Here is a 25,722-nt window from a genome sequence, read left to right as displayed (position 1 = left end):
AGACTCTCAACACCCAGGTCTCCAGCATATCCGAGCAGTTACTCTCAGTCACTCAGCCTCACCACCCCACTCCTGAGCCTCCACCTGTCAGTGTTCAGCCACCCGCAGTAGATCCCTCACCTTCTCCTCCCCTCCCCCACTATAGAGAGCCTCATGTACCTCACCCTGATTTCTTCTCAGGAGAAATAGGTAGCGCTAGTGGGTTTTTGTTAAGATGTTCCCTTGTGTTTGACCAGCAGCCCCTGAGTTACAACACGGACAGGGCCAAGATAGCTTTTGTAATTAATTTGTTACGTGGGAAAGCCTCCCGCGGGGCCACTTCTGTTTGGGAGAGAGAATCCCCAGTGTTAGCTTCTTACTCGTTATTTTCTAGTGAACTATGTCGGATTTTTGATCATCCCCTCCAGGGCCAAGAAGCAGCCAAACGTTTATTTTCCCTCTACCAAGGTAACCAATCAGTAGCTGATTTCTCCATTGATTTTCGTATTGTAGCCTCTGAGAGCGGGTGGGGGGAGACCGAGCTCAAAGGGGTTTTTCTTAAGAGTCTTTCTAGTGAGCTTAAGGATGAACTCGCTTCCCGGGATGAACCTGACTCCCTTGAGGGTTTAATTTCACTAGCCATTCGCATTGACAACCGTTTGAGAGAAAGACGCAGAGAGAGGAGTCAGCAAAGGCCCTCCAGCTCCCGTCCCGTAGCTCCCCCCTCTGGTCAGTCTGCTCTTCAGTCTCCTGAACACACTAGGTCTTCCCGTGACTTTTCCCCCACTCCTGTTGATGAACCCATGCAGTTAGGCCGCACCCGACTAACCCCCAGTGAGCGCCAAAGACGCTTTAACCTTAGACTGTGTATCTACTGTGGTCAGACAGGTCACTTTCTCGCTACTTGTCCCCAGACGCCAAAAGACAGGGCTCACCCGTGAACGAGGGCACTCGGGTGAGCCAGACCTCTTCCTCCTCTAGCACTCACCGCGCATAGCCGCTCCTCTAGTGTCCTCTGGGGGCGCGATTCCGTGCCCATTAGTGCGCTTGTTGACTCCGGAGCTGACGACAACTTTATTCAGGACACGTTAGCTCAACAGCTCCAACTCCCCCTTGAACCCTTACCGACTCCTAAGAACATCACCGCCTTAGACGGCAGGTTGCTTGCTAAGGTTACTCACCGGACAGCCCCCATAACCCTCATTATCTCGGGTAATCACAGTGAAAAATTCAGCTGTTTGTTATTCCGTCCCCTCACGCTCCGTTGTTTTAGGTCTCCCCTGGCTCCAATTACATAATCCTCAGATCAATTGGAAAACCGCTACCATAACCAATTGGAGCGTACACTGCCACTCTCACTGCTTGCGTTCAGCCAGTCCACCGGTCAGTCGTCCTTCCGTCACTCCCACTCCTCCTGATTTATCCAATGTCCCTCAGGAATACCATGATTTAGCCCCGGTCTTCAGCAAGGACCTAGCCGTCTCTCTCCCTCCTCACCGTCCCTATGACTGTGCGATCGATTTGCTCCCTGGCGCGTCCCTGCCCAGTAGTCGCCTGTACAACCTCTCCGCCCCGGAGAGGGCGGCCATGGAGACTTACATTCATGATTCGTTAGCCACAGGTCTCATCCGTCCCTCCTCGTCTCCTCTAGGAGCTGGTTTCTTTTTCGTCAAAAAGAAAGACTCCACACTCCGCCCCTGTATCGATTTCAGAGGACTTAATGACATCACTGTAAAGAACAAATACTCACTTCCCCTCATTGACCCCTCTTTCGAGCCTCTCTGTTCAGCCCAGGTCTTCTCAAGCTAGATTTAAGAAATGCCTATCACCTCATCAGAGTTAGAGAGGGAGACGAATGGAAAACAGCCTTTAAGACCCCTATTGGCCACTTCGAATACCAGGTCATGCCTTTTGGTCTCACTAACGCCCCTGCAGTTTTTCAGGCTCTCATTAATGATGTGCTCAGGGACATGCTCAATCGCTTCGTGTTCGTATATCTTGACGATATACTTATCTTCTCCAGGTCACTCCAGGAACACCAGCAACATGTTCGTTTAGTCCTCCAGAGGCTACTAGAGAACAGACTTTATGTCAAACCCGAGAAATGTGAGTTTCACACCCCATCAGTCAGTTTTCTAGGTTTTATCATTGCCCAGGGCCAATTACAACCCGATCCTGCTAAGATCAGAGCAGTCACTGATTGGCCCGTCCCAGGTAACCGTAAGGAACTCCAGCGATTTCTAGGCTTCGCAAACTTTTATAGAAGGTTCATTAGAGATTACAGTAGGGTGGCTGCTCCCCTCACTAGGCTCACCTCCCCTAGTTCCCCCTACCGGTGGTCACCTGAGGCTGCTGAGGCATTCACCAGGCTCAAGACTCTGTTCACGCCAGCTCCGTCCTCAAGCACCCTGACTCCTCCTCCAATTCGTGGTGGAGGTGGACGCCTCGGAGACCGGAGCCGGGCTGTTCTGTCGCAAAGAGACCCGTGCTAAGAAGCTTCACCCTTGTGCCTTCTTCTCTCGTCGTTTGTCCCCGTCCGAGAGCAATTACGACGTGGGAAACCGAGAGCTGCTGGCTGTGGTGTGGGCATTACAAGAATGGAGGCACTGGCTGGAGGGCACGCGACAGCCCTTCATCATTTGGACTGACCACAAGAACCTCGCCTATCTACGCACGGCGCGCAGACTCAACTCCCGTCAAGCACGGTGGGCTCTTTTTCTCAGTCGTTTCCACTTCACCCTCTCCTACAGGCCAGGCTCTAGAAACACTAAACCTGATGCCCTTTCTCGTTTGGACTCCCCTTCTCGTGAGAGTGTTGAGCCGGACCTGATTCTTCCCCCCTCCTGTATCGTCGGTGCTGCCACATGGGACATCATCCAGGCAGTCAAAGACGCCCAGAAAGCCCAACCGGACCCCGGAACTGGACCCCCAGACCGTCTCTTCGTCCCGGACTCAGCTCGCTCTCCAGTGCTCCATTGGGCTCACGCATCAAAACTCACCTGCCACCCCGGTTTCCAGAGGACCCTCGGGTTCCTACAGCAGAGTTTCTGGTGGCCGGGCATGACCAGAGACACCCGTGAATTCGTGGCTGCTTGCTCCACCTGTGCCAGAGGAAAATCCTCTCATCAACCCCCTGCTGGCCTTCTGCGTCCCCTGTCCACTCCTGGTCGTCCCTGGTCGCACATAGCCTTGGACTTCGTCACCGGTCTCCCACCTTCTGAGGGAAACACAGTCATCCTGACTATAGTGGACCGGTTCTCCAAAGGCGTCCATTACGTCCCTCTCCCCAAGCTCCCCTCTGCCTTGGAGACGGCTCACCTGTTGGTCCTCCATGTCTTCCGTATCCATGGAATTCCTAGCGACCTCGTGTCGGACCGCGGACCCCAGTTTGTATCACGTGTATGGAAAGAGTTCTGCAAGGAGCTGGGGGCCACAGTCAGCCTATCCTCTGGGTACCACCCACAGAGCAACGGCCAGACTGAAAGGGCCAATCAGAGTCTGGAGGCGGCCTTACGTTGTGTTGCTGCCCATCATCCCTCTACCTGGAGCTCTCACCTCCCCTGGATTGAATATGCCCACAACTCTCTCACCTGCGCTGCTACCGGCATGTCTCCGTTCATGTGTTGCCTCGGGTATCAACCCCCCCTGTTTCCCGAACAGGAGATCTCGGTCTCCGTCCCTTCCGTGCAGCACCATCTCCAGCGCGTCAGAGAGGTGTGGCGGACAGCCAAGGCGGCACTCTCGACGGCGGAGCGCAATAAAAGACTGGCTGACGCCACCGCACTCCTGCCCTGGAATATCTCCCTGGCCAGAAGGTCTGGCTCTCCTCCAGAGATCTACCCCTCGAGACAGAATCCAAGAAATTGACCCCGCCACGTTGGACCTTTTGAGATCACCAAAATCATCAACCCTCGGCAGTACAGCTCAAACTTCCTGAATCCATGAAGATCCATCCCACCTTTCATGTGTCACTACTCAAGCCGGTCTCCTCCAGTGATCTGAGCCCTCCTACCGTCCCCTCCTCCCCGGATCATCGATGACCATCCCGCCTTCACCGCTTCCAAGATTCTGGACGTTAGACCTCGAGGCCGGGGTTACCAGTTTCTGGTAGATTGGGAGGGTACGGCCCGGAGGAGCGCTCCTGGATTTCCAGAAAACTAATTTTAGACGACAACCTTCTTCGGATTTCTACAAGGCGCACCGGACAAGCCTGGCAGGACGCCAGGAGGCGTCCGTTGAGAGGGGGTACTGTGGTGTTTATTTTGTATTGAATATTTTACTTTGTGGTACTTCCGGTTTCGGAGCTGGTTGCTGGCTGCTAACTTGACTCTGTTTCTCCTGAGGCGTCACCCTGCCCCCTGGTGCTGCTGGAGAGGCACACCTGCAGCGAATCCTCTAATCACACCTGCTATTTAAGACTGGCTGCAGCTCTCTACAGCGCCTGAGTCTTGTCTACATTACCTCACGGTAAACGTCGTCTCCGGGCTCCTTCTCGTGATCCTTCAGAGAAGTTCTTTGTGCTTTTGATGATTCCAGTGATCTCTAGTGTTTGCATTTTGTGTACATTGTCGCTAACGTGCCTCTCCTCCTTTTTTCCAGTGCCTCCTGCTCAATTCACCACAGCCAGCTCCAGCACTCCCTCACTCCCTCCTGGACTCTTGGAATCCCCTTCCCTGGTGCACTTATCCTCACAATAAAACTGTTAAAACTGCTTCCGTCTCCGCACCTGAGTTCAACCCTTACACAAAACATCACAATGTAGTATTTAAGTATAAATTGGTTACAAGTAGCAACAGTTGGCAAAAATAGGTTAAATGTGGAAAAAAGTTGCTACAATTACCAGATATAGTAAACAGGACTAACACTGACAAAAAAAGAGCTAAAAATGGAAAGAACTGGATTGGATACAGGATAAAAGTGGAAAAAGGAATGGAAAAGTGGTGAAAAGGGTTCAAAAGAGACAAAAATGGGATTAAAGAAGCAAAATTTTGCTACCAAGAAAAAAAGGAAACAAGGGGAGAAATGGGTGGAAAAGTGGTAAAAGAGTGAAAAATGTGTGAAAATGGACTAAGATGGGTTGAAGGGGCAAAAATGGGTTTAAACAGCCAGATAAACCAGTAAAACCAGGTCAAAAAGGGACAAAAATGAGGTTAAAGTGGAAAAAAATAGCTTGAAGCAGCATACAGACCCAGATTTTCTATTTAAGATAGGCAAAAATGGGTTACAGAAATGCAAAAAGGGTTAAAAATGGGTGCAAAATGTTGAAAAGTTGTTAAAAAGCAGCAAAAATGGGCATACAGTAAGTGACAAGAAGTTGCAAAAATGACCAGATGAAGTAGGCCAGGGGTGTCAAACTCAGTCACAGCAGGGGCCGGATTCTGGATTCAGGTCTAACCTCAGGACCTAACAGGGTCACCTTTTTAACCAAAAACTGTCAACCTCGTTTCACCTGTAATAAAATATAAAAAAAAACCCTCTGCATTGATGATAAATGATTTTGACATTTAAAAAGTTAAAAAGATAATTTTAAAGGCTCACAGTTTGAGAAAAGTAAATTCACTAGCTCAAAAAAGTCAAAAAATGAAATTAAAATTAAAAAAAATAATGTTTTTTTCATTATCATTATGAACAACATCATCAAGTCATACCATATATACCAATTTGGCATATAGCATATAGTTTCCAAACACCGAAACTGTAGCTAGTGGAAATACCAAGTGGCTAGTAAGTTTGCAAAACCACTAGCCACCATGGCTGGTGAGCAAAAACTCAATGTCCTGTTATATAACAGGAAGAAGTGTGGAGAAAAATGTTAATAAAATAGTCAAACTGGATGTTTAGGTGTAATGAAATACCGAGTTAATGAACTCACCACTTTTGTCCATCAATATCAGCAGGCCCAGGTGGTGTTGTCCCACCGTAATAGTGGCAATCACATTCTGCCTTTGGGGTGCAGATGTGTCCTCGGCTTAGATGAGTCCCCTCTGGGCACCCACATCCCTCCACAGGCCCCTCATCCAGCCCACAGCGGGGGTCAGGGCCAGACAGGGAACGGCATGTACGGTTGCAGGCAAGGATGTCGTAGAAGAATTCCTGGTTCTTCTGACACTTCACAGCTTTGACATGAATAAAATGTATTTTATCACAATTAAAGAAACATGAGTGCAACTCCTAACATCAGCAGGAGTGATACTGGTGTGAATGATTTATCTAAACCAACTATTATTCACTTCCGGTGTCTGAGAGATTTCATTCATACTTTTAGAATCATTTTAAAGAATTATGATGTTTTATCAGCTCCGTCCTGATACACTGTGAGGGTGCACATCAGAGAAAAACTAAGAAGTACTCACTGCAGTCAGTGGCTTCCCTCCAGTCCCCGACCACGACGCCCAGACTGGCGCAGGCTTTGGCATAACTCCCCAGAGCCACACACAAGCACTGCTGCAGACTGCTGCCACACTTACAGGTTCTTTGGATGCAGGCCTTGAATAAAAAGCAGCTTTATGTTAACAGGCAGTGTTCTGAATGTTTCTATGAAAACGGGCTGATAAAATCTTTATCAGGATGTAATTTAGGAAGTGTTTGGTACCGTATAGTAGTGATCAGTAGGGATATGTGCATGGCACTCAGCAAATACTCCACGTGGGTCGTTCAACACAGAACACTTTTCCTCAGCAAATATCTCTGAAATGGGAGATAACCCAGATTTTAACCCTTGACTGTGTTTTTGAATCCCTTTCTGAGCCAAGCTTGAGAGCAACTTCTACTACCTGAAAATAGCAAAAAAGCAGCATATAACAGCATAAAATGGCATTAAAAGTAGCTGAAAATGGCATTCAATAGCTCAAAAAAGGATAAAAATTAGATAGTAGCCTTAAAATAGCTGAAAGTAGCCTTAAAATAGCTGAAAATAGCATAACAATGGCTGAAAGTAGCCTTAAAAATGGTTGAAAGTAGCATAAAAAAGGCTGAAAGTAGCATAAAAATAGCTGAAAGTAGCCTAAAAATACCTGAAAAAAGCCTAAAAATATGTGAAAATAGCATAAAAATGGTTGAAAGTAGCCTAAAAATAGCTGAAAATAGCCTATAAATAGTTGAAAGTAGCCTTAAAATAGCTGAAAATAGCCTAAAAATAGCTGAAGGTAGCCTAAAAATAGCTGTAAATAGCCTAAAAATAGCTTGAAGTAGCCTTAAAATAGCTGAAAATAGCCTAACAATAGCTGAAAGTAGCCTTAAAATAGCTGAAAGTAGCTTAAAATAACTTAAAAATAGCTGACTTTGGCCTAAAAGTAGCTAAAAAGTGCATTCAATGGTTGAAAAAGCATAGAAATATCTGAAAATAGCATAAAAATGGCTATATTTTTAAAAAGTCATTGCAGTCGAATGATAAAGAGACAGAAATTTTTAAAGTTTAAACTGTGTTGAAACGAAAAAATATGAAGGAGGAGATAGCCAACGTGGAAGAATAATGATAAACAAAATGGCCGACTCCCCACTAACAAGCCTGTGTAATTCATTAACTGGTACCATTGTCTGTTATGGTGCAGAAGGGGGGAATGTTAACAGCACAGCCACCGACACTCCATGACAGAGCGAAGGGTTGGGCCGAATTCTCAACAATTCCACCGCTGGTGCTGAAGTCGTCTGTAGTGTCATTGTTGTTGTTGCCACAAAGACCTGAAAGAAAGACTGACTGTAATCACAGCAGATGGTGTAAGCTTTTATACAGTATCTATAAAAAATAATCATGGTCAATACAATTTGGCTTTTCTGATAAAAAAAGACAAAAAAAACCCTCTTTAATGTCACCATGAAGCTAAAAGAACACTCCAAACAACTCAGAGAAAGGGTTTTTGAAACTGTTAATTCAGGAGATGAAGACAAAAACATCTCCAAGGCTTTGAACGTCCCCCAGAGTTCAGTTAAACCCATCATGAAGAAGCTTCAGCAGCTGAGATGGGAGAGACTCTGCAGACAACAACTGTTGGTCGGGTTCTTCACCAGAAGCTTTAAAGAAAGACACTGTTGGAGAAAACTCAGACTCAATCTGGACTAGAGTTCACCAGAAGGACTGTGGGAGACTCCATGGTCAAGAGGAAGAAAGTTCTTTGGTCTGATGAGACCAGAATGGAGCTTTTTGACCATCAGCCAAGATGCCAAACACTGCACACATTAATCAAAAATGCAACAGCAAAACTGTCTGAACATCACCCTGGGAATGCACCTTACCTTATTCACCTGGACCTTGTAGCAGGGGTTCTCAGACATGTCTGGGCTGGGCAGAAATTTTCCAAGGACCCCCACATACAGTGCCATGAAAAAGTAGTCAGTGTCAGATTCTAACCTGAAATCATGTCCTTTTGGTTTCCAGGTGGCGTGATGTACAGCTGGATTTCAGGAGACATCTGGACCTGGATGTTAACTCCTAAAGATGTGTAGACCTGGGAGTACATGGAGGACTGCCAGAAAACCAGAGCATTATCTAACAGGGGACAGAGAAGGGTTAAAGGCATGAGCAGGTACTGATGAATCAGCAGACTTTAGTCAGACTGCAGTTCTTCACATTTCTATGTACCACTCTGATGAAGTTCAGTGATCTCCTCCTCTCCGACTGTAACCCGGTATTCTGAGAAGGTATACGTTTCCTGAAAATGAAGAAAGATGGGCACATAAACTCAAAGACTTCTCTTTCTTCAGATTTATGAGGCAGGAAATAATATTTCAACCTGAGCTTTGACGTGGCTTATACCTGAAATATCTGCAGGATGACACTTTTCACAGCTGGAGCCTTTGCTGAAAACTCAACTATAATCTTCCAGTTTTGACCCTGAAAAATAATTTTAAAAGTCATACAAACCGTAGAAAACAATATGTTAGATGATGTGAAGGATGAAACCCACCTGTGAGGCCACATATGTACATTTACCAGGCACTGCATACTGTTTACCATCAAATGTCCTTACAAAAGGCCCTTCAATCAAACATGGGGTTGGGCATACGTTTTCAGAGCACTGCCATTCCCCCCTAGCACACACACTGTAAAAGAAATGAAGATTACATTCTGGGAGCTCAGAACTCCTGGATACTCCACAACTGCTGTTAAAATACTGTTTCTTACCAGGACTGGCACTTGGTGCTGCGACTCTCCCCGGGCTGGTAGCTCATACCGGCAAACTCACAGGGACAGCTGGACACGCTCACACACCGGAAGCCTGCTGCTCCGTCATTGAGCACTTTTCCTTAAATGTAAACAGTATTTTTCTCCAACAGTGGCTTAACAACCAAAAATAACAACACCTGAGGGAAGAGGAGAGTTCAGACTCACCCTCTGGGCAGACACAGGAGCTGGTCAAATCCTGGTTGGAGAATCGGAGGTTGTGGTTGGAGCAGCTGGGAACGAAAGCCAACCCCTGTTCCACATACTCAAGGTCGCCAGGACAACTGGGTTTATCTGGATGAAACCAATGATCCCATAAAGTATCCATCAAAAACATACAATCTAGAGCACGGGTGTCAAACTCGAGGCCTGGGGGCCAAATCTGGCCCATGGTACAGTTACAGATCGCATCCTATTCTTATTATAACTGGCCCTAAAATATAAGGTCTGCAGATTTTCTCCAGTATAAAAGTGTAAAGCATGATAATATCTAATATCCTTAGGTCATAAAAATGTGAAAAAATAAATAAAAATAAATAAACAAATAAATTTTCAATTTTGCATTGAATAATTATGACTTCAATCTATTATTTGGACTTTTAGTACATATTTTGACCTTTTACATTTATAATTTTGACTTTTTATCACATATTTTAACCATTTTTAATTTTTTGGGGGGCTTTTTATCTCATATTTTGACCTTTTCAATTTATTATTCTCACTTTTTATCTTGTATAAAGAGTTTGTTGATTTATTATTTGACTTTTTATCTCATATTTTGACCTTTTCAATCAAAAATTTTGACTTTTTATCTCATATTTAATTCAGAATCTGGCCCCTGCTGTGATTGAGTTATACCCCCCTGATCTAGAGAAATAAAATCTAGTTTTAAAATATTCCCACCACATTCAGTAGCAGCTCTCCAAATGTTCCAGGCAAAGCTGCCGTTTCCACACTGCTGGATCATTTCTCTGAAGAAAGCACAGCTGATAGATTTGCTCTTCTCAAAGCCATAGATGTTCTCCTCACAGAGCTGTATGTACTGAAGCGTACTGGCTTGAAAACAATCCAGTGTGAAGGAGAAGAACTGTCTGCACACCTACAAAAATAAACAGACACATGTTGAACTATGTCTGTAACCAAATGTAACACATGAAGTAAGGACGTTAGAGTTTGGTGGATTATTTCTTTGTTGTAACAATGTTTCTTACCAATAAATCTTAGACTGTTACAGAAAGCCTGTTTATTTCCCTGTAAATGGAACCACTTTTGTAAGGAGCATGCATTTGTGGGATGAGCAGCAGAGCTGAATATGTGCCAATGTCAAACAGCTGATTCTACCACTGACTCTTGTTTCTTTCTTAACAGTATAAGATTCATGACAAGCATTGTCTGTGGCTCTATGGCTAACTGCTATTGTATGGTGCAGTGATCAGAGTCAGCCTCGGCACGTTCAATTTAAATTTGAATTTCAAAAACCTTGGTATGATTTAAAAAGGCCATATCCATCAAACTTTACTCCTCAGCTGCTTCAGTTTTGAACTTACTGGACTGACAGAAGAGACCGGATCTCTGGTTTGACACGTGTCCTCAGCAAGCACGCTCTCTGAGATGATCTGCTGTCTGCTGCCTGATTTCAAGAAGTCAAATATCAGAAATCAATACAGATTTGATACATTTTAAGCTCTATATCTATAATCATATATACCAGCTCCTATGGTTTGTGACGTTAAACAGATGCCAGTCCAGATCCTTTCAGAAGCCTGCAGGATTTTAGTTTGATAAAACAACAAAAACATATCTAGAACTGTTGCATCTCACTTAACTTTTGCTGATTCTTCTATATAATTCTGCAGTTTCTCACATACAGATTAAACATGAGCTTTGTGATTAAATACAAAGTCTATAATGACTTTCTTACCTGCTGCTTTGGAACTTCCACACAGTCCAGTCATGTCAGAGCTCAGCTCTTGATTTAGCTCCACCTGACAAAAAAGGCTTCAGCATTAGATTGAACATTGTTCTTAAATAACTAATCACCTGTGAATGTCTGAACCAAGTTAGAATTGTCTCTTTACAGCACAGGAAAAATAAGGCGGTGTCTCCTCACCCACAGAGAGTCTTTTCCTCCAGGCACGTCGTTCCATGTGACAGACAGAGGCAGCAGAGAGCTCCTCAGTTTGGTGTAGATGCCGTACTGAAATATGTGCTGATAGGTGTGATCGTATGGAAGAGAAACACTGTGGAGACAGGAAAATACACGGTTAAATACCAACCCAGTCTTACAAAGATTCATGAAATACTCACGAAAATTAAACTATGGATTCATGTACGACACGAATTTCTGCTGTTTTTCATGTTGTGTAGCACGAAATACAGCAGAAATTCGTGCCCACGAATCAATAGATTAAATTTTCGTGAGTATTTCACAAATTTTTGTGAGACTGGGTTGCAAATACAGACAGAACAGTCTAATGTTTGTCTTATATACAGGTGCATCTCAAAAAATCAGATTGTTCCTATGATTTACTTTAAAGGTCAAATATTATGCAAAATACATATTTTCAGGCTTTTCTAGTAAAAATATGTGCCTCTGGCCTGTCCACAATACCCCAAGAATCAGAAAAATCCACCCCACCACCCCTCTCTTTCTCCACTTTTCAGAAAACATTTGCAGATACAAGCCGTTCTCAGATTTTCCCCTAATGATGTCATGTGGGGAGTTAGCCCCGCCCCCAGGTTCAGTTGGCCCTCCCCACTTGGAAGACGTTTCCACCCTCCTCTCCTGATCCTCGTCTCAGCTGAGAGGAGCTAGATCCATTAAGCCACATCCATTTCCTGAGGGGGCGGAGTCGGACAGCTCATTAACATTTAAAGCCACAGACACAGAAACAGCTCGTTCTGAGCAGGGCTGAAACAGAGTCCAGAGTTTATAGACATGCAGAAATCCAATAATGGAGGGTTTTTTCAGCAACAAACTTTACAGGCATGTTTTGGGGACCTCTGAGACCAATTTATACTTTTCTTAAAGAGGTAATATGTGACCTTTTAAAAGCTTTTCTAAATTCTAGATTCATCTCAAACAAAGACAATCATTTCCAGACTTTTTGTAATTTTAATCTTGATCTACTAAAGGGATGCCCAGCAGAAATAAAGTTCTGGAACCACTGCTTTAAGGAAACTGGAGTTTGCCCTGCATGGTGAAAACAGGACACCTGTTGCCTCTAACTTCTCTGACTTTGAATTTTAAAGTATTAAAGGCTCTAAGTCACCTTTCACTACTCACACAGACAAGTCTGTTTGCTTTAATGTCTTAAGAAGAGATAAACCATTAAAATTTTGGGTTTGTTTTCTAACCTAAGCTTATAATAAACCAATATAAACAGCTTTATGAATGCATTAAAACATGGAACATCCGAGTGTGTGTGAAGGCTAACTGAATGAATGATTCATGTCTCCAGGTAAACAAAGTGTAAAAAATGGGTGGCTTTTAGTGTGAATAAAAAACAATAAATTAACAAAAGTTAATGATATACAGAAGACCTTACTGCACATGCATTCCTACATTTTATTTCAGCCCTTTTTACCATGATGTCACTGCCATGTTAACAAAGGCAAGACCTCCACATAAGAAAATACAAGTAGACGAAAAATAATAATAATATGATGCCATGTTGCCAGAGGCAAGTCCACTCCATCATTTAATACAGTAGACAAGGATTGTGAAAGTTTTCGGAATTAAAAGCTCAAATGGAAAGATTACATGGATTTTAATGAATCATTTATAACAAAAATTACTTATTAAAATAATAATAACTGACAGTGAAATATAAAAGCAGAATCAGCTTTCTTGTATTTTCTCGGTTAAATGAAAAGATGTACTCCATGATTTAAAATAAAATAATTTTATACATAATACAGTTTTATATATAAATATTTTTTAGTTTTGTTTTAATTTGAATTTATATATTTAAATTAGGCCAGTCAATATTAATACGTTAACAAGTTTGGTAAGTCTGGAATGCTTAACGCTAATGTTGCTAATGTTAGCAAAGAAGCTAACAACAACACTGGATCAAGCTATGATAGCTAATGTTGCTAATATTAGCACAGATACTTACAACAACACTGGATCAAGCTATGATAGCTAATGTTGCTAATGTTAGCAAAGAAGCTAACAACAACACTGGATCAAGCTATGATAGCCAATGTTGCTAATGTTAGCACAAATACTAACAACAACACTGGATCAAGCTATGATAGCTAATGTTGCTAATGTTAGCACAAATACTAACAACAACACTGGATCAAGCTATGATAGCTAATGTTGCTTATGTTAGCACAGATACTTACAACAACACTGGATCAAGCTATGATAGCTAATGTTGCTAATGTTAGCAAAGAAGCTAACAACAACACGTGATCAAGCTATGATAGCTAATGTTGCTAATGTTAGCACAGATACTAACAACAACACTGGGTCAAGCTATGATAGCTAATGTTGCTAATGTTAGCACAAATACTAACAACAACACGTGATCAAGCTATGATAGCTAATGTTGCTAATGTTAGCACAGATACCTACAACAACACTGGATCAAGCTATGATAGCTAATGTTGCTAATGTTAGCACAGATACTAACAACAACACTGGGTCAAGCAATGATAGCTAATGTTGCTAATGTTAGCTCAGATACTAACAACAACACTGGATCAAGCTATGATAGCTAATGTTGCTAATGTTAGCACAAATACCTACAACAACACTGGATCAAGCTATGATAGCTAATGTTGCTAATGTTAGCACAGATACCTACAACAACACGTGATCAAGCTATGATAGCTAATGTTGCTAATGTTAGCACAAATACTAACAACAACACTGGATCAAGCTATGATAGCTAATGTTGCTAATGTTAGCACAAATACTAACAACAACACTGGATCAAGCTATGATAGCTAATGTTGCTAATGTTAGCACAAATACTAACAACAACACTGGATCAAGCTATGATAGCTAATGTTGCTAATGTTAGCACAGATACTAACAACAACACTGGATCAAGCTATGATAGCTAATGTTGCTAATGTTAGCACAGATACTAACAACAACACTGGATCAAGCTATGATAGCTAATGTTGCTAATGTTAGCACAGATACTAACAACAACACTGGATCAAGCTATGATAGCTAATGTTGCTAATGTTAGCACAGATACTAACAACAACACTGGATCAAGCTAATAGAGATTGGTTTGTCCTGAGGCTAGACCAGTTGAGAACTACTGGTTCAGGACATGCTGGGCTAAGGCTCAAACCTTTTCTCTTCCACCAGGATGCTTCCATTCTGTAGAACAGTCCTGATTTTGTTGATGCTGATCTCCACAAAGACCAGAAGCCCGCTGTCATCACGCCGTATGGTGATCTCACATTCCACCCTGTTGTGGGTGAAGTGGATGAGGGTGAAGGGGCAGTCGGACCGCACGTAGAAACTCTGACCGATGAAAGGCTGAACCACCCCACTGCCAAATGTCCTGCAAGTGTCTGAAGATGACAAGGAGCAACATGAAGAACGATTCTCAGCAGTGTTGGAAATGTGTCGTTTCAAATGTTTCATTACGCCGTTTAAGGATTTTCAATGTCTCTGTCAATATACAGCAGCTAAAGCTTCAGTAATGACCTGTAATAATCCAGAAATCAATACATAAAACTCCCATCAATCCATTTTCTACATCGCTTATCCCATTTGGTGTCAGGGGGGTTAAAGCCTATCCCAGCTGAGCGGGGTTCACCCTGGACTCCAGCCAATCACAGGGCTGACATATAGACACATGCTCCCACTCACATCTATGGCCAATTAAGATTCACCAATTAACCTAACGAGCTTGTCTGCGGTGGAGGGAGACTTGCAAACTCTGCAGGAAGGACTGGACCGGGAAGCGAACCAGGAACCCTTGTGGTGAGACAACAGTGCTAACCCCTGTGCCGTTTGCAGCCCTTATAAACTTTCAATGAATCCTGCATGACTACTCTTATAGGGAATTATTTTAAGCTCTGAAGGTCATTCTAAACATTTACTGATCTTAATTTTAAAAAATGATACTCACATCTTTGAGTTTCTGCTGTCATGACTGAGTTCCCTGTTCCTAAAACTAGGAGAGAAACAGAGAGACCAAGAGAAGGTAAGCATTAGAAATAAAGATTTACAAAAATGATACAGGTTTGGATTAAACAGAAATATTTTAAGATAAATTCACACATAGATTTGAAATAAACAGGTGAGGCACAAATTGTATTTAGATTAGGGCTGTCAAAAGATTCAAACTTTCAATTGTGATAAATCTCAGAAGTTCAGTAGTTAATCACGATTAATCGCACACTTCTTACTACATTTTAAAATTCCACTATTTTGCATTCAGACTTCTGTCGTGGATTTTACTACTGTAATAAAATCAGGATAATTGACTTCCTGTTTGGATTCAGGCCTGCTTTAAATAGTGGATTGAAGATCTTAACATGGACTTAACCCAAAAAAAGGAACTTGTAATGGATCTTAACTGTCAAAAACTTTAACTGGTATGGCATTAGATAAGACCAGCATTACTCGACCCTGCTCAGCCAAAGAGCCAGACTGTTGAAAAATACATTTGCAAGAGCCACAATCTAAGTGGTGAAAAGTGGCAATTAAAATAAGTTAAAGGTGGCAAAAATGGTCAAAACGCAGCAAACACTGGGAGAAAGGTGGCAAAAAAGGGCAGAATATGGCAAAAATGGGTGGGAAGTGACCAAAAAATAAGTTGAAGTTGGCAAAGAATTGTCAAAAAGTGGCAAAAATTTGAAAAAGTGTGGGGAAGATGGGGAAAAAGTGGCATTTAATTGCAAAAGGCAGCTTAAATGGGTGAGTGACTAAAATGGGCAAAAATTTGCAAAAAAGGTGGAAAAATGGCAATTAAGTGGAATTTAACTGTAAAGGGCAGCTTAAATGGGCGAGAAGTGGCAAAAATAGGCAAAAAGGGGAAAAAAATTGCTACAAGCAGGATAAAAGTGTGAAAAATGGGTGAAAAGTGACAAAAAGAAGAGGCAAAAATGGGCAAAAAGCAGCAAACACTGAGAGAAAAGTGGCAAAAAAGGGGAGAAAGTAGAAAAAATGTGTTACAGGTGGCAAAAATGGTTAAAAAGTGGCAAAACCATAGCAAAAAATAAGCAAAAAGTGACTAAAATGGGCAATAATCAGCAACTAGGTGGGAAAATGGGCAAAACACATCAAAGAGTGACAAAATGGGAGGTAGGTGGCATTTAATTGCAAAATGCAGCTAAAATGGGCAAAAAGTGGAAAAAAAGGCAAAAAAAAAAAGGGCAAAAAAATGCAAAAACAGAATAAAAGTGTCAAAAAGAAGTGGCAAAAATGGGAATAACGTTTCAATGAAGACATAAAAGAGCCACAAATCATCACAAAGGGCCTCATGTGGCTCCAGAGCCACAGGTTGAGCATCACTGGATTAGATCGTTAAAGTTAAATTCTCATAAACTTGATGAATCATCCAAATTAAGGGAATTTGTTTTTACATAACCACTGTTCAAAATACCCCCACCACAATTCAGATATCCATAAACAGTAGAACTAAACATCTGCTGAGCAAACTGAAACAAATACATTAATTGCATTAAACCATTTTAAAGTATTTAAAGTACCTGAGGCCAGATAAAAGCCCACCGCCAACAGCCACCTCTGTAGACCCATGCTGCCTGATGCTCTTCTGCTAAACCAGGGAGATCTGCACAAACATGGCTTTTATATGTTGTCCTTACACACACACACACACACACACACAGGTGTGTGTGAGGGTAGAATGATCTGGTGTGGTATCCACAGACACGTGCACCTCGAAGCTCTTCTGATAGAAAAAACTCCAGGAAACAAGAAATAGAAAAATATCAGATTAAACATTCAACTGAGTGGTATTCAGACAGACATGCGGAAATGATTACAAAAGCTGGCAGAGCCCCACCATCATGTTTATTTATACTTCAGAAACACTATTATATAGAAATATTATATAACTAATGTTATATAAATATTATACTCTGTTATAGAAATACTACAGTTCATCTGATAAACTTCAGTGGGATGTTTAGAGGTCTTCATCTTATACACAGGCCAGGATGGATGACCAACAACACTGCAAGATTTAAACTTGAGACTCTTCCTTTTGACCTTTGACCCCAGGTATGAAAGCTGCTCAATATCTGTCACCAACATGATTGGTGATGCATTCAGTCATCTTTTAGAACAAATGGGGACGCTTGCTTTTAGCAAACACTCGAGAAACAGACAATATCCCAGAGGACAGCTTGACCCTTGAGAAAATGAAAAGAGTCCAGGTAAAGGACAAGAGGGGCATGAACCAGGATACGGTCAGTTAATGTTTGATGGAGAGCTGAGGGAAAGTCCTCAGGGTTAAAGACATCTTTAGCAGCTCTACCCCTGTAATAATTAGTTTGATTTAAGCTGGAATTAAGAGGCCACACCTTACATTTAAGGGAAATTAAAGAGTAATGCAGTAGTTCTCAACCTTTTCAGGCCACGACCCCCGAAATAAAGGTGCCAGAGACCGGGGACCCCCACTGTACCTGAAGGTAGATGAACACAGACATGCACATGTGGAGACAAGGCCGTCCATAAAGGGGGATGAAGGGGAGGGGCCCATGGAGATCAGCAAAACCATGGTGGATTGTAAAGTTAAGCTGTGATATCAATATTTCATATTCAACCTGAAAAAGTAACCACTCCTATCAAAGATGTAAAAATGTAAATCCCCTTTTTTAGAAAAGTAATTAAAATTATTTAAAAATAGCTACAATGGGTTAATAATGGCATATAATAGTAGTGGAACTAGTCTCCAACTAGTCTCTGCTGAAAAACACATGAAAATCGGCACGGTCTAAAAAATGTGAGGTTGGCATAGGTTTCAAAAATAGCCCTGAGGAACTGCCCCAATAGCGCCACCTTTGGTGCTTTATGGAACACAGTCAAAAGGCAGTTTTACCAAGATTTCTAGATGTGGCTTGGGGAGATCTACAACAAACTAGCGGAACCATGTTTCCACCTCTAACAGGAAATTTGCTGTTTTGAATGAATTAGGTAAAATGGGGTGTTTTGGGCCTGTTCCAGGGGTCATGCTTGATTACACTAGTCTGGCAGATTTCCTCTGATCCACTTGTACTTTGGCATAGAGCTACATGACACCTTGATAATGAAAAGCTCTTTGGGACTTTTTCATTAGTCAAAAGGCGTGGCCATGGCGAGCCCTCAAATGTGTAGATTGCAAACAGGAAGTTGTTTATAACTCAGTTGTGCATTGTCCAATCTGACTCAAACGTCTTGTGTTTATGCAGGGCCCAGTCCTGATTCCTCACACATCATAGCGCCTCCTGGTGGTGACAGGAAACGTCAATGTTTAGCTACTGTTTCAACACAATCCAAGATATTGAGGAAGGCCTAAAGAAGTGTGATGTCATTCATGTCTGCATGGAAATCTGTGACTTTTATGGCCTCACCATATAGCCCGCCATAAATCTGAATACAGTCATAACTCTGATATGCATCATTGTTTCTGAGACAAAGTCAGTGTGCTTGGTAATAGTCAATGCTTCAACACATTCATGCTCAAAATTTAAAAAATATATATAGTGCCCCCCTCTGGCAACAGGAAGTCACTGCTCCTGAATTTTACCTTGCATATCCTAATTGGTTGTCCGAATCATGCTAAAATTTACCAAAGCAGATCCCAAGGCATCGACCTTACAAGTATTTGACAGACAACTTTATACCTGAAAAGGTGTGGCAACTTTTGTTGCCATGTAACAGGAAGTATTTCACCATAAAATGGTAATTTGGAGGCCTCAAAATGCCCCAAAGTTGGTCAAATCTCACGGATACTTCAGACCTGGAGGCCTCCTGGTGGTTCCATGCATTTGCATTAAAAAATGGCCCCAAATGGGCCAAAGCGTTCTTTTCTTGTTGGCCCCTTCACAAAGTTTAAGCTACATGAATGAAAACTTGGTACACATATCTGTCACGACCAAGTGAACAAAAACCTAATTTACTCTGTGTTAAAAATGTGTACAGGAAGTGAGATTACGAAGGGTTAATGTCAAATTTTGGCGTTTCTGGGCTGATTAACAGGTGTCATCTGATGCACTGAGGGGTTTTATCTGACTGACTCCGGATTGTGGGACATCTACAGTGATCAAAAGTTTGAGTTTCACCACCACCACTATCAGGGGCCAAATTTGGAAGATAAGTCTTGGCTCTGTGTCAAATATTTCATTAGTCAGGAATAAGATCGATCATCACTCAGCTTCACAGACATGATAAGACTCCTGGCCTAAAGACATTCAAAGTCAATATTTTTCATTTGTCAGAGTGCCCCCTGTTGGCAAACGGAAATGTTATGTGGATGTAAGAAAACAGGAAGTAGTTCTTTTAAGGGCTTCACATGTTCACACAGACACCCAACTTCACACACATGGCCTTTGTTGGTAACTCTTACAGACCATATGATGGGTGGGCGTGGCATAACGGCTAACCCCCCCTTCAGTGTTTTGTTTGTACTAGATTTTCTTTCATCCAACCTTAATTTTAGAAAAAAATGTGGAGTAGTTATAAAGTGATGCCCAGGATGACTTGTGAACATGATCACCTTTGGACCTTGAGACTGGGATAAATGATCTTTACCCACAAGGTTAATTTCTCCATTAGAGACATTATAGGTTTGGCCATGAAACCAAGTCCACCACAGCGTGTCCAGGAAATAAGTCCCATTATTGAGCTTCTTCTCTAATAGGCTCACTCATGAGCCATTATCAGCACCTTCTCATTCTCCATTTTGTGACACCATTGTCGACAAATTCCCTCAACACATGAATGCATTTACAACCATGCCCTTCCTCCAGCTGACAGAGAAAACTCACAGTGTGAAGAAGTGCTCTGAGCGTGTCGGGTTTAGCACTTTTTCTCTAATCTCTGAAAAACATTTGCACTTAAACATGCTAATGTCTGTCAGTTATTAGAGATTTTCTAAACCGCCTATCCCATTGGGGCTGAGGCCTATCCCAGCTGACATTGGGCGAGTACACCCTGGACTGGCTATCACAGGGCTTGTTGATGACATCACTCATAACTGAATCACACGAGGCGTTAGGGGAGAGTGGGCAGGCTCGCCCACAGAATTATCTGGGCCCTGAAAAACCCAGAGACTGGTCCCTGCCCAGTTTGGATTTACTGAAGTCAGGTGTTAGCATCCTGGCTAACAGTTATGTTATGTTGGAAAAAAAAAAGCTTGAAAAATTCAAGCTATTATTTCTGTTCTGATGTTGGAATTATTTATTCATGTTCCTAAAAAGCCATTTCACCACCTTTTCTATCCAATATCACCTCACTGTTTTTACCATTTTTACCCTGTTTGACAATTTTGGCCACTTTTTAAAAATGCTTTTTGCCCATTTCTGCAACATCTTTTTTGCAGCTTTTTGCCTATTTTATTTCCTTTGCAGCTTTTCGCCCCCTGTTGTCCATTTTTCCACTTTTAACTGCTTTTCACCCTTTTTTTTTTAACATTTTAAACCCATTAATGCCAAAATTTTTGCAGCTTTTTGCCCATTTAATCACCAATTTAAACCCATTTTGGCCACTTTTCTCCCTGTTTTCAGCTGAGCTTTATTTGTTGTTATTTTGTCTCCATTTGGGCCACTTCTTGTCCATTTGGACCACTTCTTGTCCATTTGGGCCACTTCTTGTCCATTTGGGCCACTTCTTGTCCATTTAGGCCACTTCTTGTCCATTTAGGCCACTTCTTGACCATTTTTTTTCACTTTTGCAGCTTTTTGCCCACATTTTCAACAGTGTTTTTGCAACTTCTTTGTGACCTTACACAGCTTTTTGCCAGTTTTTTTTTTGCCAAATTTCACACATCTTTTTCAATATATGACCATTTCTGCAAATTCTTTTTCCCCCCCTGCATTTCACCTTTTTTAACCACGTTTTCCATGTTTCTGCAACATCTTCTTGCAACTTTTTGCCTATTTTAGCTGCTTTTTGCTCTTTCTTGCCACTTTGTAAACATTCACGTCCATTTGTGCCAATTCTTACAGCTTCTTGCTCATTTTTTGCCACTTTATGCCATAAATCACCATTTTCACAGCTTTTTGCCCATATTTTGCCACTTTTTGCCCATTTATCCTCAATTTTTGCAGCTGTTTTCCCATTTTTCACCACTTTTAATCAGTTTTTTGCCATTTCTTTGCTTTATTCAAGAGGTTTTTTGCCATCTTGTGCCCCATTGAACTTTTTGCCATTTCTTTTTTCATCTTAACCTGTATTTGCCACATTTTTGCCACTTTACATCAATTTTTTTACTTTATGCCCATTTTTTGCAAATTCTTTATTATTTTGCCACATTCAACCCATATTTACAATTTTTTGGACTATTTTAACCCATTTTGCCACATTTCAAGTATTTTTTTGTCTTTTTTTTCAATTATTTTATTCATTCCAAAAAAGTTGTGTCAGTCACTTCTACTTTATGCATCCTGATATTTGTGCAGATTATGGCCTAGCTATGAAGTTTGACATGACATTCATTCAGAAATGATGATGACTGATGATTTTAGGGGCGTAAAATCAGAAAAAAAGAGAGAAGATAGAGACTAAATGACATTCTGATTTTCTTTAAGGTTCAAATGAGCCACAGATTGGTAGCAAAGGGAACGATAATGTTCAGAGGAGTTACTGGCCAATAAATCTGGAGCTTCAGTGAGCCTGAAAGGGTGTACTCTGTCAGCTGACACTTAAGTCAGGGGGTCAAACTCAAGCACAGCAGGGGTCTGATTCTGAACCTGGGTCTAACCTGAGGGCCTAACAGGGTCAACATTTAACCATAAAAGGTCAACATTATCTTCACCAGGAATGAATTATGGGGGTAAAAACTTGGCACTGATGATAAATGATTTTGGAATTAAATGGTGAACATGATAAGGTAAAAACTTTTAAGTTTAAAAGAAAAAATATGAAATTTAAAGTCAAAATAATGATTGAATGATCGAATGAAAAATTCAAAATCATGATTTTAACAGTCAGAACATGAAGTAAACATCGGAATCATGAGTTTCAAATGTCAAAAAATAAAATTAAATAAAAAAAATCATGAGATAAAAGTCAAATAAAAGTCAAAATCATGATTTTAAAAGGTAAAAAGGGTGAGATAAAAGTCAAACTTAGGAGTTGAAAAAGGTCAAAACATGAGATAAAAGTCAAAATCATGATTTTAAAAGGTAGAAATAGAATCTAAAATTTAAAATTATAAATCTAAAAGGTAAAAAATGAGAGAAAAAGTCGAAGTTATTAAATGTAAAGGTTAAAATATGAAAAAAGTCAAAATAATTACATTTAGTCATAACTGTGAGATGCAAGATTGAAAATATAGAGAAAACACTAACTTCTCCTATGCTCCTGATTTTTTATCATGTTATTTTTACTGTCCGGGCCTCGAGCTTGACAGCCCTGCTTTAACTTAATCAATAATCAGCCGTAGGCGGGAACCGGAACCTGTAATACGGGAGCTGGTGCAGTAGGGGGCAGTGTTTCCCCTCCTATGCTCTGAGCAGGCTGCTGTCAGTAACAAACATTTCTCAGACATGCTAATGAATGAATCAGTACTATTGAAATATCAGTCTGATAGCTGAAGCTTGGGCATTATATATAAATATAATACCAGCTAACTCTGCCCCTTACTGTCCAAGTATTTTCACAGTTCGATCTAAATATTTTTCTTTCAGCCTAAATGAAACATTTGAAGTTTTCTTCGTGATGAGCTGGCTGCTGCCAGCACACATTTATATTTATACTTATATTTATATTTATACGCATGTGTATGGCAGCTTTTTCGGGCTGATTTGTCGTCCTCAGGTTGATTGAAGTGTGGCTCTCTAAATTCTTAGTCTCACATTGTCCACTCTCCCACTTCAGCATCACGTTTTCAAAACAATCTTTCTCTGCGTCATGCCGACGCTGGCAGTGACGATCCACTCCACTACACTCCTCCTCTCTTACCTTTCCTCCCACTCCTCTCCAAGTCTCCATCAGGACCACAGGGATGTGAACCACGGACAGACTGGAGAACTTTAGAGTAGCCACCCATCCTGTCTCTGGAGGAAACCCTGGTAGTTTGTCCCACAGCTGTCTGAGGGAGAGGGCGGCTTATTTTACTGAGTTTCTGTTTGTTTTTTTCTTTCTGAAGCACGGAAACAACTCAGAAGCCCTATCGTTGTGTTTCCCATATGTCGCGAAAGCAGGTCGACCATGACTACAACCTTCGTAGTATGAGCAACCTGATGGGCGAGCGGTGGAAGAAAGTCAACGATGGAGGAGAGCGGAGTCTCATCAAGGCTCCGTCCAACGCCAGCATCAGCAGCCAGGGCGCCTCTGCCGTGGCTTCCACCGCCACTGCCCCGCCGGCACCCTCCTCTAACACGGGGGACCTGGAGAGGGCTGCCCGCAAGCAGTTCCAGCAGGATGTCACGCCCGGCTTCGTCTACGTCCTGGCTGCCTTCTCCGCCCTGGGGGGCTTCCTGTTCGGCTACGACACCGGGGTGATCTCCGGGGCGATGCTCCTGCTGAAGAGGGAGCTGGACCTGAGCGCCCTGTGGCAGGAGCTGCTCATATCAAGTACTGTGGCTGCAGCCGCCCTGGCAGCCCTGCTGGGCGGCTTCCTCAACGGGCTCTTCGGGCGCAGAGTGTGCATTCTGCTGGCCAGCTTCTTCTTCACTGTCGGGGGGATCGTCCTGAGTACCGCACCCGGCAAGGAGGTTCTCCTGACGGGCAGACTCATGGTTGGAGTTGGTCTAGGTAAGAATACACGAATAAGCATTTCCTCTTTTGCCTTCATCTTCAGATATATCCTAACTGCTAAAAAAGTTCGCCTTTCACTAAAGCTTTGTGCAAACATGCACACTTGTCTGCTGCCATTAACGCTGCCATTGTAGTAAACAGGGCCACACATAAGGGGGGGATAAAGGAGGGAGCTTTCTGGGGCCTAGACAAATGGAGGGCCCATGGAGGTCAAGAAAACCATGGTCCATTAATGTTTAATAATGTACACATTGAGCTAAAACTTTGAAAAGTAGCCTAATGTTAGACTGCAGCTTAGCACAGACTTCAGGATGCCAGAGGATAAAGTAGAAGGAAGGGAAATAACTTTAAGGGAAATTTAAATTATTTATTGCGAAAAGAGGCCAAAAAAAAAAAGCTGAAAATTAGGAAAAATGGGCTACAAGTGGCATAAAACTGTCTGAAAACAGTGATGGCAAATGGTTACAGAGTGAAAAAAATAAGTTTCAAGAGGCAAAATGCGATAGCAGCAGCAAATATGGGCCAAGAAAGGGGCAAAAATCAGGGAAAAGCTGTTAAAAAGTGTCAAAAATGCCCTCCAAAAATGGATTAGCAGCAAAAGTGTGCTAAATAAGGTAAAAATGGACAGGAATAAGTGGTGAAATACTGTTAAAAAGTGCCGAAAATGGTTGAAAATTGGCAAAAATAGGCAAAAGTGCAGAGTTAAAAGAGACAACAGTAGAGTACCAGTGGCAAACATGGGCATAGGAAGGCAGCAAGGGGCAAAAATGAAGGGAAATGGTGAAAAGCTGTTAAAAAGTGCCGACAATGGTTGAAAATTGGCAAAAATAGGCAAAAGTGCAGAGTTAAAAGAGACAACAGTAGAGTAATAGTGGCAAACATGGGCATAGGAAGGCAACAAGGGGCAAAAATGGAGGGAAATGGTGAAAAGCTGTTAAAAAGTGTTAAGAATGGGTTAATATTGGCAAAAGAAATAGGCAAAGTAAATGGCACAAATGGGTTAAAAGAGACAAAAATGGGTATAGCAAATGTGTGCTAGTCAAGACCAAAAATGGACAGGAATGAGCAGTGAAAAGCTGTTAAAAAGTACCAAAAATGGGTTGAAAGTGCCAGAAATAGGCAAAGTTAATGGCAAAAATTAGTTTAAAGCTACAAAAATGGATTAGCAGCAAAAGTGTGCTAAATAAGGTAAAAATGGACAGGAATAATGAAAAACTGTTAAAAAGTGCTGAAAATGGTTGAAAATTGGCAAAAAATAGGCAAAAGTGCTGAGTTAAAAGAGACAAAAGTAAAGTAACAGCGGCAAACATGGGCAAAGGAAGGCAACAAGGGGCAAAAATGAGTGTGGAAAAATATTGAAAGGGTTAAAAAGAGGAAAAAATGGGATAGCATCTGCAAAAATAGATTCAGAAAGGCAAGGAGAGGCAAAAATGGGGGGAAATGGTGACAAGCAGTTAAAATGGGTTAAATGGGTTAAAATAGTGAACAATAGGTGAAGTAAAATGAGTTGAAAGAGACAAAAATGGGTTAGTAGCAAATGTGGGCTTAGTAAGGGCAAAAATGGACAGGAATGAGCAGTGAAAAGCTGTTAAAAAGTGCCAAAAATTGGTTAAACGTGGCAAAATTAGGCAACAGGTGGTTACAATGATTTGAAGAGACAGAAGAAGGCTAACAA

The 25,722-nt window shown here is 41.9% G+C and overlaps 2 protein-coding genes across 4 annotated transcripts in view; one reads left to right on the top strand and one right to left on the bottom strand.

Moving 5' to 3' along the window:
- The window catches only part of LOC121505528 (mucin-2-like), a 40,790-nt gene extending 23,888 nt beyond the window's left edge, over positions 1–16,902 (bottom strand). For all 3 annotated transcript variants that reach the window (XM_041780932.1, XM_041780933.1, XM_041780934.1), the window contains exons 1-17: positions 16,832–16,902; positions 15,247–15,291; positions 14,458–14,683; positions 11,250–11,379; positions 11,061–11,124; positions 10,687–10,769; positions 10,043–10,238; positions 9,308–9,433; positions 9,101–9,221; positions 8,883–9,018; positions 8,732–8,809; positions 8,558–8,627; positions 8,327–8,464; positions 7,510–7,659; positions 6,572–6,666; positions 6,333–6,465; positions 5,852–6,095 (exon numbers count right to left, since the gene is read on the bottom strand). In XM_041780932.1, coding sequence (XP_041636866.1) covers positions 5,852–6,095; positions 6,333–6,465; positions 6,572–6,666; positions 7,510–7,659; positions 8,327–8,464; positions 8,558–8,627; positions 8,732–8,809; positions 8,883–9,018; positions 9,101–9,221; positions 9,308–9,433; positions 10,043–10,238; positions 10,687–10,769; positions 11,061–11,124; positions 11,250–11,379; positions 14,458–14,683; positions 15,247–15,291; positions 16,832–16,880 — 2,084 coding nt within the window. In that variant the 5' untranslated portion in view covers positions 16,881–16,902. The remainder of the gene's footprint in view (positions 1–5,851; positions 6,096–6,332; positions 6,466–6,571; positions 6,667–7,509; positions 7,660–8,326; positions 8,465–8,557; positions 8,628–8,731; positions 8,810–8,882; positions 9,019–9,100; positions 9,222–9,307; positions 9,434–10,042; positions 10,239–10,686; positions 10,770–11,060; positions 11,125–11,249; positions 11,380–14,457; positions 14,684–15,246; positions 15,292–16,831) is intronic.
- A 6,397-nt stretch (positions 16,903–23,299) lies between these two features.
- The window catches only part of LOC121505607 (proton myo-inositol cotransporter-like), a 114,896-nt gene continuing 112,473 nt past the window's right edge, over positions 23,300–25,722 (top strand). The window contains exon 1 of the mRNA XM_041781065.1: positions 23,300–24,044. Coding sequence (XP_041636999.1) covers positions 23,477–24,044 — 568 coding nt within the window. The 5' untranslated portion in view covers positions 23,300–23,476. The remainder of the gene's footprint in view (positions 24,045–25,722) is intronic.

The sequence above is a fragment of the Cheilinus undulatus genome, linkage group 23, assembly GCF_018320785.1.
Source record: "Cheilinus undulatus linkage group 23, ASM1832078v1, whole genome shotgun sequence".
NCBI classification, from domain to species: Eukaryota; Metazoa; Chordata; class Actinopteri; order Labriformes; family Labridae; genus Cheilinus; species Cheilinus undulatus.
The sequence above is the reverse complement of the archived record's forward strand: the minus strand, read 5'-3'. Positions and strand labels throughout refer to the sequence as shown.